Here is a 12,256-nt window from a genome sequence, read left to right as displayed (position 1 = left end):
CGAGAAAGCTCTAAACTGGGTGACTTAGCTTTTTTTAATATACATTAAAGCCTCTGTTTATTCTCAAATGTTGAAATGTAGCATTTTTCATAGATTATTAGGGTTGGAAGGGACCTCAGGAGATCATCTAGTCCAACCCCCTGCTCAAAGCAGGACCAATCCCCAACTAACCCCCTCAAGGATTGAACTCACAACCCTGGGTTCTACCACATCTTTCTCAGTTTTTTCTGTCTTTGGGCTTGCCAGCTCTGGGACCGTGCCATTTGCAAGCACTTAGCCTACCCCCCTTCCATTAAATGTAAAAAGCAGAAGGAGCTGCCTATGTGTAGAACAAAGTGCAACTCACTTTTGCACCAGAGTAGTCTCCTACTTTATTCAATAAATGCCATGAGATATCTCCATGGTATCATTCTCTGTCATACCTCCAGGTATATCTCTTCTCTACTGACTGCCTATGTAAGGGAAGGGTTCCTCTGATTAATGCTTTCAAGTCTTCTACTTAATCTGTGATGGAGAAAGAGGGTGCTTGGTAGGCAAGATGTGAGGGACAGTTGTAGAGAGCAGCATGAAGAAGGTGTGCACAGAGTAAGAAGCACCTGGAGAAAGGGTTGTATAGCATATGAAAGAGGAAAAAGGGGGCATGAGAGCACAGGAGGAAGCTGAGACAAGATTATGCAGGGTCATGAGAGCAAGGCTCTTCAGTATGACACAATAGAAGAAGACTGTGAAGATTGAAGGAGAGGGAGGACAGGGTCAGACACATCCCCTCCAATACCTGAGCTGTTCTCTCTCTTTATTGCATTATATAGCCTCTTTGGTGCAGGGGCTATGCCTCTCTGTTTCTAGTTTATGAAGCTCTGTGTATATTTACAGTGCTATTTAAGCAATACCTCATCCCAAGGACAGTATTCGAACTGCATGTAAGGTTCAGCATTGCTTGTGAGCTCTGTTCTGCTTGGAGACACGGACCCATGACTATTAAATAGGTTCTTTGCACACCTTTTAAATGTAAGTGCTTGATTTTTGAAATGCAGGCTAGAGCTGCAGCACTGTCATAGCAGAAGCCAGGTTACAATGTGACAGGGACTGCAATCTAGAAAATATGGATGCCTGCGTTTATCTGGACAAAACATTGAAAATGTGGGAACATTCTTATATTGCTGGGGGATGGACTACGTGATCGAAGATGGTTGGGTTTTTTTATTTATATATCTGTGAAATAAAATCACAGACATATGGCTGGTTGTAGAATGTTATGTGGCCAGGCATGTAACCTCGATGTGGGACCCTGTATGACTTTTAGTGCAGATCTGTACAGAGTTGTAGAAGACTGAGTTTTCTCCTGGTACGCTCAGGTTTGGAATAAGTCATAACTTGCCTGAAACTTGCTCTGTTGTTAACTATCTACTTCTAACTTGACAACTCCCAAATCCACTGAAAGACAAAATGAGGTCTAGATGGCGAGCTTCCACTCTGAACCTATCGACTAATATTAGACTTTCTCATAGATGTGGTGTAGGGAGAGAATAAACCCCACAGAGCCTCTCCAAACAAAGACTTTTGCCAACCACTGCAGGCCAAAGCGATTCCTCCCACTGCAAAACTGCACATTGATTTATGAATCCACTTGTTTAAATAAACTGCCCACTTTGATACTCTGGAGTACATTGCCTTAGAATTCATGTCAATTGAAGCAGAAGAGTTTTATTCTGTATAGTGACATGAGGAAGCAGATTGCCAGGCATGGGTAGGAATGGGAGGTGGGAGCATCAGGTTTTTAAAGTATATCTTCACCCATTTTAGATAAACCTTAGTTACATTCAGCGGAAGAGTACTACCAGTTTACTGGCAGATACTTAATGGGGATGGGTATCTTATTAGCCACATAAAGATCCCTCTGCTATCCCTGTGTTTGGATTAGCAGCATGACAATTTTCCATGTTCTGCCTCTTGGTTAAAACTCTTTTTTCCCCTGATGGTTGATTGAATTCAGCATGCTGAAAAGTAAGGTTGACATTTGCACTGAGCTGATGAGTCGTTGCAATTCAGGTGTCTCCTGTCTCACCCTCTTAAATAGCTTCGTTAATGAGAAAAATGCTCATTCCCATTGACAGAAGAGAAACAAATTGGCCTCTTAATAGCACATTGTGCAGTTCCTGACCTGAAGTGACCTTTTAAATTTCAAGGGCTTTAGCTTTAATCGCTTCCAGTGGAGCGCAGACACCTCTTTTGACATTTAACTTCAATTTTTCTTGCTTTTAATTTTTTTTCATTGAGTTGAAAGTATTTTTTTCCCAAATCTTGCTATCAGGAGCTGCTTCCACAATTAACTCTCTCTAACCCATCAGAAAAAGAGCCATGTGCTGTTCCATGAGGCTTCCAAAATAACCTGCAGACAAATCTGGACCTTTCAACTAGTTAAAGATCTAAAATACTTCAGGACTGGCGCTATGGGCCAGGCCTAGAGTCTGAGGGGAGAAGAGGGAAGCCCGAGAAGCTGCAAGTTTCCTTAGGCAGTTGTTCCTCAAACCAGTGTTCTCCTGCAGAGTGTGTTATAGATGGGCTTCCCGTAATCTCTGGTACCATCAATCTGCTTGCCATTTTGACATATTTACAGATGACAAAATCCCTCCTAAATTTGGTGGGCCACCAGATTATGTAAGAATGCGTGCTCTACATTTGCCACCTCTTTGCTTCCAAGTGAAGGTCAGGGTGCTGGTTACATTCATTGAAGTCCTGGATAATCTGAGACCTGCCTCTATGTCCTATGGCAAATCAGCTGAGAGGTTTTTGTTCGATTCCTAGGATCACGTTTTCCAGGCCCAGCAGTAGACCCTTCTCAGTCGAAGGTTCTCATTTGTAGAGTTGACTTTGTCAAGTCGCCAGAGCCAGGTTTTGTTGACCTGAAGAGCATAGTGCTAGGGCATGTCTCTACAGCCAGGCTTTTGGCTGAACGTATGAGATGAAGGTAAGTCCACTGAAGATAAGTCCTGAGTTAGCAGTTCAGTTGCCAGATTTGTGAGGTGGTGATTCAAGATTCATGCATGGTAAAGACTGATAGGTGCCATGAAAGAACATAGAATAAATCCATTTATACATCCATCATATAAAGCAGAGTTACTCCATATGGGTGTAAATGGTTAGAGGGCCTTGAGGGGAAAATGAAGATCTGCTTTGGCTTCCAGGAATAGCTGTATTTCCAATAGATTGCCTTCTCCCTTGTGAAGCTGTACTTAACCTGTACATTCATACTGTCGACATCTGATTGCAGATCGATGCCTTCCAGCATATGCAGCACTTTGTGCAGACAATGCAGCAACAAGCACAGCATGCCATCGCAACTGAAGACCAGCAGCACAAGCAGGAACTTCACAAACTCATGGCACGGTTAGTACGGTGTCCTTTGAAGTTCAGTGCCTGGTTATTGCCACCAACACAGATTCTGAGGTTACAGAATCCTTACAGAAAATACATGAACAGTAATTCCACTTAGAATGGGGAGGGCCAGAGTTGTCTTCCTTTTGCTGATAGAGTCTGGTTGTGTTATGTCACATGCCTGCAGGGCCGGCTTCAGGCACCAGCCCAGCAAGCAGCTGCTTGGGGCAGCCAACGGTGAGGGGCGGCACATCTGGGTCTTCAGCAGCAATTCAGTGGCGGGTCCCTCACTCCCTCTCGGAGCGAAGGACCAGCTGCCGAATTGCCGCCGAAGACTGAAGCGACAGTGGTAGAGCTATAGATTAGTGATCGTGACTATTTTCTTTTTTTTTCTTTTTGCTGCTTGGGGCGGCAAAAACCCTGGAGCCGGCCCTACATGCCTGTCCAGTGTGTAATTTCAGCAGCTAAACCTTCTGCAAATTCAGAATGCTGAATGACATTGGTTAATGACACTGAGACATCATTTAAGCAAGCTTGTGTTTGTCTCAGGCAGCTGGTTGTATTTTTCCTGCTGTGTGGCTGATTGATTGAAGAAGCCAGAGATCCCAGCATGACTAATTCTTTGTTTTTGGGGGGTTCTAGTCAGCAGTGAAGAAACACTTCCACGTGGGTAGCTCAGCCTGGTGCATCCAGGCTTCTGGCAGCTCAGGCACCTGATGCAGCTGTGTTTCTGGCAACCGGGTGCCCAGCTTGAGGTAGCCTCTTAAAAAATAGTGTTACGTTAAAAATACCTGTAGTAAAAATGTCAGGTTCCCTTCTGAGTTCTTGGGGCCTGGAGATTTTATCATTTCCTGTTCGAGTAAGAAACTGAATGATCAAAAGATGATGATGTTTTACTGCTGAATGGAACTTTAAAAAGGACCTTTATTTTTTCTTAACTGTATATTATTTCCAGAATGAGAGTTTTATAACAGCCATTCTCTTCCCAGGCCACCTGTAATGATCCAGCTTGAAAGGCAAGTGCTGATGAGTTCAGCACTTAATTTTTCCTTTGTAACACTCATTGAAAATTGAAACAGGTAGAAAGGACTGGGCTGCATTATTGTGGCACTTAAAGCTTCCTGAGGGAACTAAGCATTAAACCTCTCAGAGCATCCCTCCTGTTGCAATGAACATATTTTATTTCCTGTCTTCGGGGCAGGAGTGAACAATGATTCTTGGCTCTGGCCAAGACTAGTCTCCATGCACCCTAGCGGCTGGTTTTCATAGTGCATTCCCTCAGGGCCTGCTGGCAGTGAGTGGGTTATGTGATGCTTTTATCTGTGGCCACTCAGTACGTTATGTCAGGTACCTCATACAGTGACAGTGTCCCCTGTATTGTGATTTTCATATGAGGATTTCAGAACGTTTTATGAACATTAATTAAGTCTCCCGATGCCCCTGTGGGACACTTATTATCCTCATCTTATAATTGGGTATACTGAGGCGCAGAGAGTTTGTGACTTGCCCAGAATCAAAGCAAGTTAGCGGCAAAGTTTACAAACAGAACCTTTGGAGTCTTGACCCTCGTGAGCTACTTTAACGACAGAGTAGCTCTTCTCCATCTGTGTTTAAAGTTGGCTTATTGAATGGGTTTCCAGATCATTCTTTTCAGAGCTTGGACAAGAATTCTACATTTAAAACCGACAGTCTGATTTTGAAGTGCTTGTTCTGTTTTTGGGTTGTTAATTTCCCTGGCTTTTTCAGGTGTTTCCTGAAACTGGGCGAGTGGCAGCTTAATCTGCAAGGCATCAATGAGAGCACTATCCCCAAAGTCCTGCAGTACTACAGTGCCTCAACCGAGCACGATGGCAACTGGTACAAGGTAGCCGAGGAGAGAACTCAGTACTAACCCGTGGAGGCAATACAAGGAGTCCTGTATCCCAAAATACAACACAGCCTTGTGCGGCCCATATAACCTTCTGCCCTCTTAAACTAGGTTAGACACTGGTAGATCACTGACCTCAGTGGAACTGACCCTGCAGCTCAGGTCAAAATGCAACCGCTGATGTATGCTGACCAGTGGAACGGGACTGCAGTTCAACCCGTGCTGTCACATTTGAGATCTTCTCTCTTGTGGGTTAATTATGGCTGCTGGGGGGAAGGGGGGAAATTAATCTCTGAGGAAGTGTTTAAACTTGCTCCACTATGTCTTGTAATTCTATAGGATTTCCACTGTGAAGCCTGAAGCTCCTTTGAGAACTAAAAGTGTTCCTACACATTTGAGACCAGATTTCCCCTTGGGGAGCCTGCTCCTCACCACATACCCTTCTGTCTCTCCCTCATTGTCCTCTCCTTGTATTTCATTTCCTCTTGTCCTTCGATGAACTAGATGTGGAGAGAGGAGTCTAATTTAATTCTGCTGCAGCAGGGATCCTTTAATCACTAGAAAGTGGGGGCGGTGTAGAAGCTTCATCGTTCCTGGGATTCCTGTTGATATTCTGCTCCCCCATCGGCAGGCCTGGCACGCCTGGGCAGTGATGAACTTTGAGGCTGTGCTTCACTACAAACATCAGAACCAGGCCAGAGATGAGAAGAAGAAACTGCGTCATGCCAGTGGAGCCAGCATCACCAGCGCCAACACAGAGGGCAGCAACAGCGACAGCGAGGCAGAGAGCACAGAGAACAGTCCCATTCCATCTCCTGTGCAAAAGAAAGTCACTGAGGTACGACCCTCCCTGCCTGCTGGGGATGAGTGACGCCGCTTGGTGGGTGAAGTGATTCAAAGGCATATCATACGACTTTCCTTTCTGAGAAGTGTCTAAAGACACATATTATAGGAGGTATAATTTGAAGCAAAAAGTTTTAGTAGATCTTAGTGTTTTATGTTTTTTGCCCATAAATTCAAGTATAATAAGAACCTTAGCAGCTGTTGCACTGCAGGGGAGGCAGTGAGGAAAGAACAGGGGGTACCTATGTATTCGCTGCAAGGGTGGGAAGTAGGTGTGGGCTTAAGTATAGAGTACTGGGTGCTGGAGTATATGAATATGTCCAGTGGGAGTGAGGGCTAGAGACAGGGTTGGTGTGAATCATATGCATGCCTGCATATATTTGTTCCCTCCCCTCTGCTCAGAATTCACGAGGGCAGCCTGCAGGCTGAGATACACATGTTCAGCTTGCACTCCATTTCCTACAGCCTTCCTACTGATACTACATCCTTCACCTCAGATGCTTTTGTAGAACTAAGGCACTATTTTCATTCCCACAGGATTTGTCCAAGACCCTCTTGCTGTATACAGTCCCTGCTGTCCAGGGTTTCTTCCGCTCTATCTCTCTGTCTCGAGGCAACAATCTACAGGACACTCTCAGGTACCTACTAAAGCACACACCAAACAAAATCAAGCTGCTAGTGATATACAGAACTCACTTACTTTGGGACTCCCTGTAACGTGTTCCTGCTCTCTTCACGTACAGCTAAACAAGTCAAAGACTGAACATTCAGTCCAAGCTTGTTTATAACCACATGTTCTTGGTTGTGGGGAAAAAGGGACTGCTGTAGGTTCTGAAAACAAGACAACGGAATGTCCTGTTTTTCTTTCTTCAGAGTTCTTACTCTATGGTTTGACTATGGTCACTGGCCTGATGTCAATGAAGCTCTGGTTGAAGGGGTCAAGGCAATCCAAATAGACACCTGGCTGCAGGTATGGAGTTGGAGGGGCTGGGGTAGATTCCACTTCTTACCTAACTTTGTTCTTACCTAGCCCTTTGGAATTTCAATTACTGTAATATCCCAAATGGCACCCTGCAAATGGAACTTCGGTACGTGACCTGATGAGAGCAGGGTGCTTGCTCACAGTAGGAATTGTAAATCTTTTAATAAGCACCTTGGACAGACACTGAAGCAGCATGCCTGGATGCCTGTCTGATCTGATTAGTGCCAGAGAAGGAGAAAGGAGGAGAGATTTTAAAGTTAGAGATAACATGCAGTAATGGCGATGGGATGTGAAACCCTGCTGTGCTACTCTTCTGTAATCCAGACTCTCAGTCCGTTTCAGGATGGCTGTATAGACTATACTTCATACAAGAGACTCCACTTTTTATTTGCTTTACATTTACCGTTGTTCAAGATGTGGGAGAAGCCTGCAACAGTTTGTATGGGGAGTATCATCCACCACTGTGTGCAGGAATTAACATCTACCACAAGGGACTGGTTGCACATGATAGTCACATAGTTGTTCTGTACCTTTGACATCACCATTTGGATCTCTGTATTCTCTGTCTAGTTTGTAGAATGCATGCTGGGATCTCTGGCTACTTTGCGGTGGATAAACAGAGCCTTTGAGGTCCCTGATGAGAGTGGTTGGATTGAGCAGCTTGTGAACTATACATGCGAGTGTGACTGGGATCTTTATTTTCTCACCTTTGCTATCAGGTGATCCCTCAGCTCATTGCAAGAATCGATACCCCTCGGCCTTTAGTGGGGCGCCTTATTCACCAGCTCCTCACAGATATTGGAAGATATCACCCACAGGTAAGCTATGGCCTGAGGAAGATTCTCAATAGATTCTTGGTCAAACAAAGCTTTATTCTATTAGATGTCTATAATGAAGGTGACTAGGGAGTGAAGGTCAGATGCTGGCACAGGACTGGTTATAGTTTATATCAGACAAGCTTTATTACTGCTACTTCTCCTGAATAGCTTTATTCATTTCCCTGAAAGATTTTTTCCCTCAGCCCCCTCACAGGAAAGATAGAAATGAGGGACAGATGAAACATGCAGCATTGAGACCAGACAGAATTTAAAGTCCTCTATGTCTGTTGGGACACCTGATGGTGAAAATTGATTCCTTAAATTTAACTCCATTAAGTAATTGTTATTGGACAGTAGCTGCTAAAACTCTAGCTGCATTTCCTACCTTGGTGTAGAGAATCTGTCCCAGCATGCTGGGGAGAAGAATTTTCTGTTCCTCTTATCAGTTTGGCACTAGTTCATCACCACTGGAATTATCCTGCTACCCGATCAGTGAAAATCCAAGCATTTCAGATAGTGGGACTTTCTGGTGGAAAAACAAATGTGTTAATCCTTCAGTTATCCATTTCAATAAGGGAGTTAGTTTTTCGGCCGCAAAATTCTTAGTAGACTAGTATTGAAGCAGGTTTGTCGCTTGGTTTCTACATGCTTGGACTTATTTTATTTTGTTTTAGTCTTGTTAGTCTCTTGATCTGTGCAGCCCCTGTTTATTACTGTGTGATGTCTGTCATAGGCTTTGATCTACCCCTTGACTGTAGCCTCTAAATCCACCACAACTGCACGCCACAATGCTGCCAATAAGATCCTGAAAAACATGTGTGAGCACAGTAACACTCTGGTACAGCAGGCAATGATGGTGAGTGCTGTGTGTATGGGCGATAAAGAATCATTCCAGGGACCGATGCACCAGCCATATTAAAGTTTTTTGGTCTGTCCTTGTAGCAATTTTCTCTCTCATTAAACCAAAGAAAAATGCTGGTTAGTTGATTCTGAGTATGATTAATTCATGGGGAAGGAATGATAGTGTTAGAGTACACAGTCTCCAGGAGACTTTCTAGTGTGATGGGATCATAAACTTGAAATATTGGGATTATGATGTTTGTCACAGATGAACCTGGGAGGTGAGGCGAATGGGGAAAGGGAATCATTGGCCCCATAAAGAGAAATGTTAATTTAATGAGAAAGGGAAACAGAACATCCCAAGTCTGACTTGTTTCTGGGGAAGGGTCAGTTTATCTTGATTGCTAAATTCTTGATGAATAACTGAAAGACAGGAATATATTACCAGGAAAACTTCATGTGATTGCAAACATACTGGCAGGTGAGCAAATCGGTTTATAGTAATCCAGTAGGGTACTCACAGGAGAAAGTTTATCAAGTAGACAATTGGGAAAAGTTTGCGTGGCATCCTGTAGCCATCAGCAGGGAGTAGGTGAAATCAAGGTGAAAGTAGTCTCATACTTTTAAGCCTCTCTGCGTCCATGCGATTTTTTTCCCCCATAGGAATTTATTATCTTCCCTCTCCTAATCCAGGTGAGCGAAGAGCTGATCCGTGTAGCCATCCTCTGGCATGAGATGTGGCATGAAGGGCTGGAAGAGGCATCCCGTCTGTACTTTGGAGAGAGGAATGTGAAGGGAATGTTTGAGGTGCTGGAGCCTCTTCATGCTATGATGGAACGTGGGCCCCAGACCCTCAAGGAAACGTCTTTCAATCAGGTATCTGCTAGTAGAGTGCAGTCTGAGCTTCCTGTCGCCCCAAAAAACAGAACACCCTGCCTCAAAAACATTCCCAGCACCTTTTATCAAGGTAGTAAAAAAAGGCAATGGATTTTTTTATTATTGGATGGAGGGCTGCTGTGGGTGGCGTGTGTGTGTGTGTGTAGCTCTCTCTCTCTCAATTTTCTTAAAACTCTGGTTTTCCATTGTGGAAGCTCGACAGAGTGACTTCCCTCCTGTACAGTAAAGCCTACCTCCAAAGAGTCCCAATTCGAGGTCCCTGAGGGGAGTTTTGACAGTCTCACTGTTTGCATCCTTTCAATCAGATTGAGGAGCATGTTGAGAATGAAGAGTGCTTCAGGGAGTGAACATGCTTCAAACCCAGTTCTAGACTCTAAAACAGAGGTGGGGGGTTATTCCACCAATTGAGCTAGTTTATACAAGCTTCAAGCATCACTTAGCCATGACACTTATTTCTGCATTCTTGATCTTTGGGGACTCTAATTCTACCCGGGCATAATCTGATCAAACAAATGGCACTTGGAGTCTAGTGTCTGACAGACATTATGTGGCCTTTGTAAAAAATACCCACCAAAGCAGTCCATGAGAGTAAATGCTTCCTCCTTTGAAGTAACTTCCTCTGCCTCATGGTCACATTGCTTCATGGTCAGCATCAATGATGTCACCAGTGCAGGTGATGGAGATGACTCCTCCCTAGTCAGCATAGAAGTTTATATGACCTTGTTACTGTTGCTTTAGCCCCACAACTACACCATTAAAGGGTATTTCTGCCTTTTCTGGTTTCTTTTGGGGGTGAAATCTGCGTGGGGGCAGCTTTGTCTCATAGTGTCAACACAGCCAGAAATACCTGCGATCTAGTCTTGGTCCTGCCACTGATTTACCTTGTAACCTTGGGAACAGTTAGTGTTTGTACAGAATTTTGAAATAACATTAGTGAAGCTCTTTGTAAGTGAGAACTATTTACACCTCATTTGTTCCACTGTAGTAAGAGTTAATTTTTCTTTTTCCTCCCCAGGCATATGGCAGAGACTTAATGGAGGCTCAGGAATGGTGCAGGAAGTACATGAAATCGGGAAATGTCAAGGACCTCACCCAGGCCTGGGATCTCTATTACCATGTGTTCAGGCGGATCTCTAAGCAGCTGCCTCAGGTGGGGGGAGAGGTACAGTTCTGGGTCTTACAGTGTAAGCTGTCAAAACCCATGTGTTTATCCAAAATACTCAACAAGGGTATTCCAGAAATACCTGCTGCTGGCTTGCACCTTATGCAGTGCTTTTTGCAAGTAACTGAAGTACTGAAGGTTGACTGAACTGTTCTATGCCCTCCATAACATCAACTTTTTTTATTTCAGTGGTATTAAATAGACACATAGAAGTATATAAAACTCTGGTTTGGTTTGGTTTGTTTCTTGCTGGCAGCTCACGTCCTTAGAACTACAGTATGTGTCACCAAAACTCCTCATGTGCCGGGATTTGGAATTAGCAGTGCCAGGAACGTATGATCCCAACCAGCCGATCATCCGCATTCAATCCATTGCACCATCACTGCAGGTCATCACGTCCAAGCAGAGGCCCAGGAAATTGACATTAATGGGTGAGAAGTGCAAGTTGAGTTTAGCTCAGACTGTATACTTTTTCAGGAAAGTCTTCACTCTAGTCCCTTTAGAAAGTGGCTTTTTCATTTTCTGTAAATGATTTTCAGGACAGGCCAGCTGCTCAGATTACCCTACTTTCCTATTCCTGGAAATATCAATATGTAGTCTCTCCCTAGCTCCTCATCAAGAAACAAGCATGGAACTGGAGGATAAGAGAAATACTTGTATAGAGTGTCTTGCATCCCAGAGTCCTTCAGCTACATAGCTAAAGTAACACTGACCTGTAGCCATCTTTGGGATGGAGGCTGTCAGCCAACTGGCCCATGGCATGCTACACAATAGTGGAAAGGAAGGGAAATTATATAATCAGCATAATATCTTTGATTTTATGTTCAGAGCAAACAGGCTGTTGGATTTCTATGTTCTGTCTGAAAAAAACATTTAGTAAAATGCATTGTATTCAACTTCTCTAACCCAGCAGAGTGACAGGCTATATCGACTTTGACAGGAGTCAAATCCATGGCTGCAGAGAGAAATGTTATAAGGCTGATGTTTAGGCTACCAGTTTAGTTCCTTTGACTACACAGTTTGGAAGAGCAAAAGGAACTAAAGGAAGAGGGATACACAGACCAAGAAAGCGGGTGGAGGTCTGGAGTAGGATTAGATTTACAGTGTATATGATGGGCCGAACACAGTGCCGGGGAGCTTGAGAGTGCGTGAGTGTGGAGAGAGATGCCAAAAGTGACAACACAATTCACAACTGCAAGAAAGCAGTAGAGCTTTTGTGCATTTTGTCATCTCAGTGTCCTGTTGTCTTATTTATCATAGTATTGCATCTCCTTCTGAAGAGTGGAGTCTTTGTGATCTTTCTTTAATGAATACCAACCATTTATTCAAGAAATCAGGACTTGTTTTGTTGCATTATTCCTTAACAAGTGAATTTCTACCCTCAGAAGGAAGTTATTTATAAAATATATCTACCTAATATTCTGAATCTTGCTGTCATTCTGTCCTATTTAATGTGATTCAGACTTCATCTG

At 43.8% G+C, this 12,256-nt stretch overlaps 1 protein-coding gene across 7 annotated transcripts in view; it reads left to right on the top strand.

Annotated features, from left to right (window-relative positions):
• MTOR (mechanistic target of rapamycin kinase) overlaps positions 1 to 12,256 on the top strand; it is a 103,344-nt gene that overhangs the window by 79,479 nt on the left and 11,609 nt on the right. For 4 of the 7 annotated variants that reach the window (XM_050931805.1, XM_050931804.1, XM_050931802.1 and 1 more), the window contains 10 exons: positions 3,272 to 3,387; positions 5,122 to 5,239; positions 5,874 to 6,080; positions 6,623 to 6,723; positions 6,959 to 7,055; positions 7,787 to 7,885; positions 8,619 to 8,741; positions 9,419 to 9,601; positions 10,638 to 10,784; positions 11,041 to 11,215. In XM_050931805.1, the coding sequence (XP_050787762.1) occupies positions 3,272 to 3,387; positions 5,122 to 5,239; positions 5,874 to 6,080; positions 6,623 to 6,723; positions 6,959 to 7,055; positions 7,787 to 7,885; positions 8,619 to 8,741; positions 9,419 to 9,601; positions 10,638 to 10,784; positions 11,041 to 11,215 (1,366 nt within the window). The remainder of the gene's footprint in view (positions 1 to 3,271; positions 3,388 to 5,121; positions 5,240 to 5,873; positions 6,081 to 6,622; positions 6,724 to 6,958; positions 7,056 to 7,786; positions 7,886 to 8,618; positions 8,742 to 9,418; positions 9,602 to 10,637; positions 10,785 to 11,040; positions 11,216 to 12,256) is intronic. The other 3 variants (XM_050931806.1, XM_050931803.1, XM_050931801.1) reach the window with 1 other exon arrangement.

Source organism: Gopherus flavomarginatus, chromosome 21 (assembly GCF_025201925.1).
Source record: "Gopherus flavomarginatus isolate rGopFla2 chromosome 21, rGopFla2.mat.asm, whole genome shotgun sequence".
NCBI classification, from domain to species: Eukaryota; Metazoa; Chordata; order Testudines; family Testudinidae; genus Gopherus; species Gopherus flavomarginatus.
Note: the sequence above shows the minus strand (reverse complement) of the source record. Positions and strands in the feature narration are given on the sequence as shown.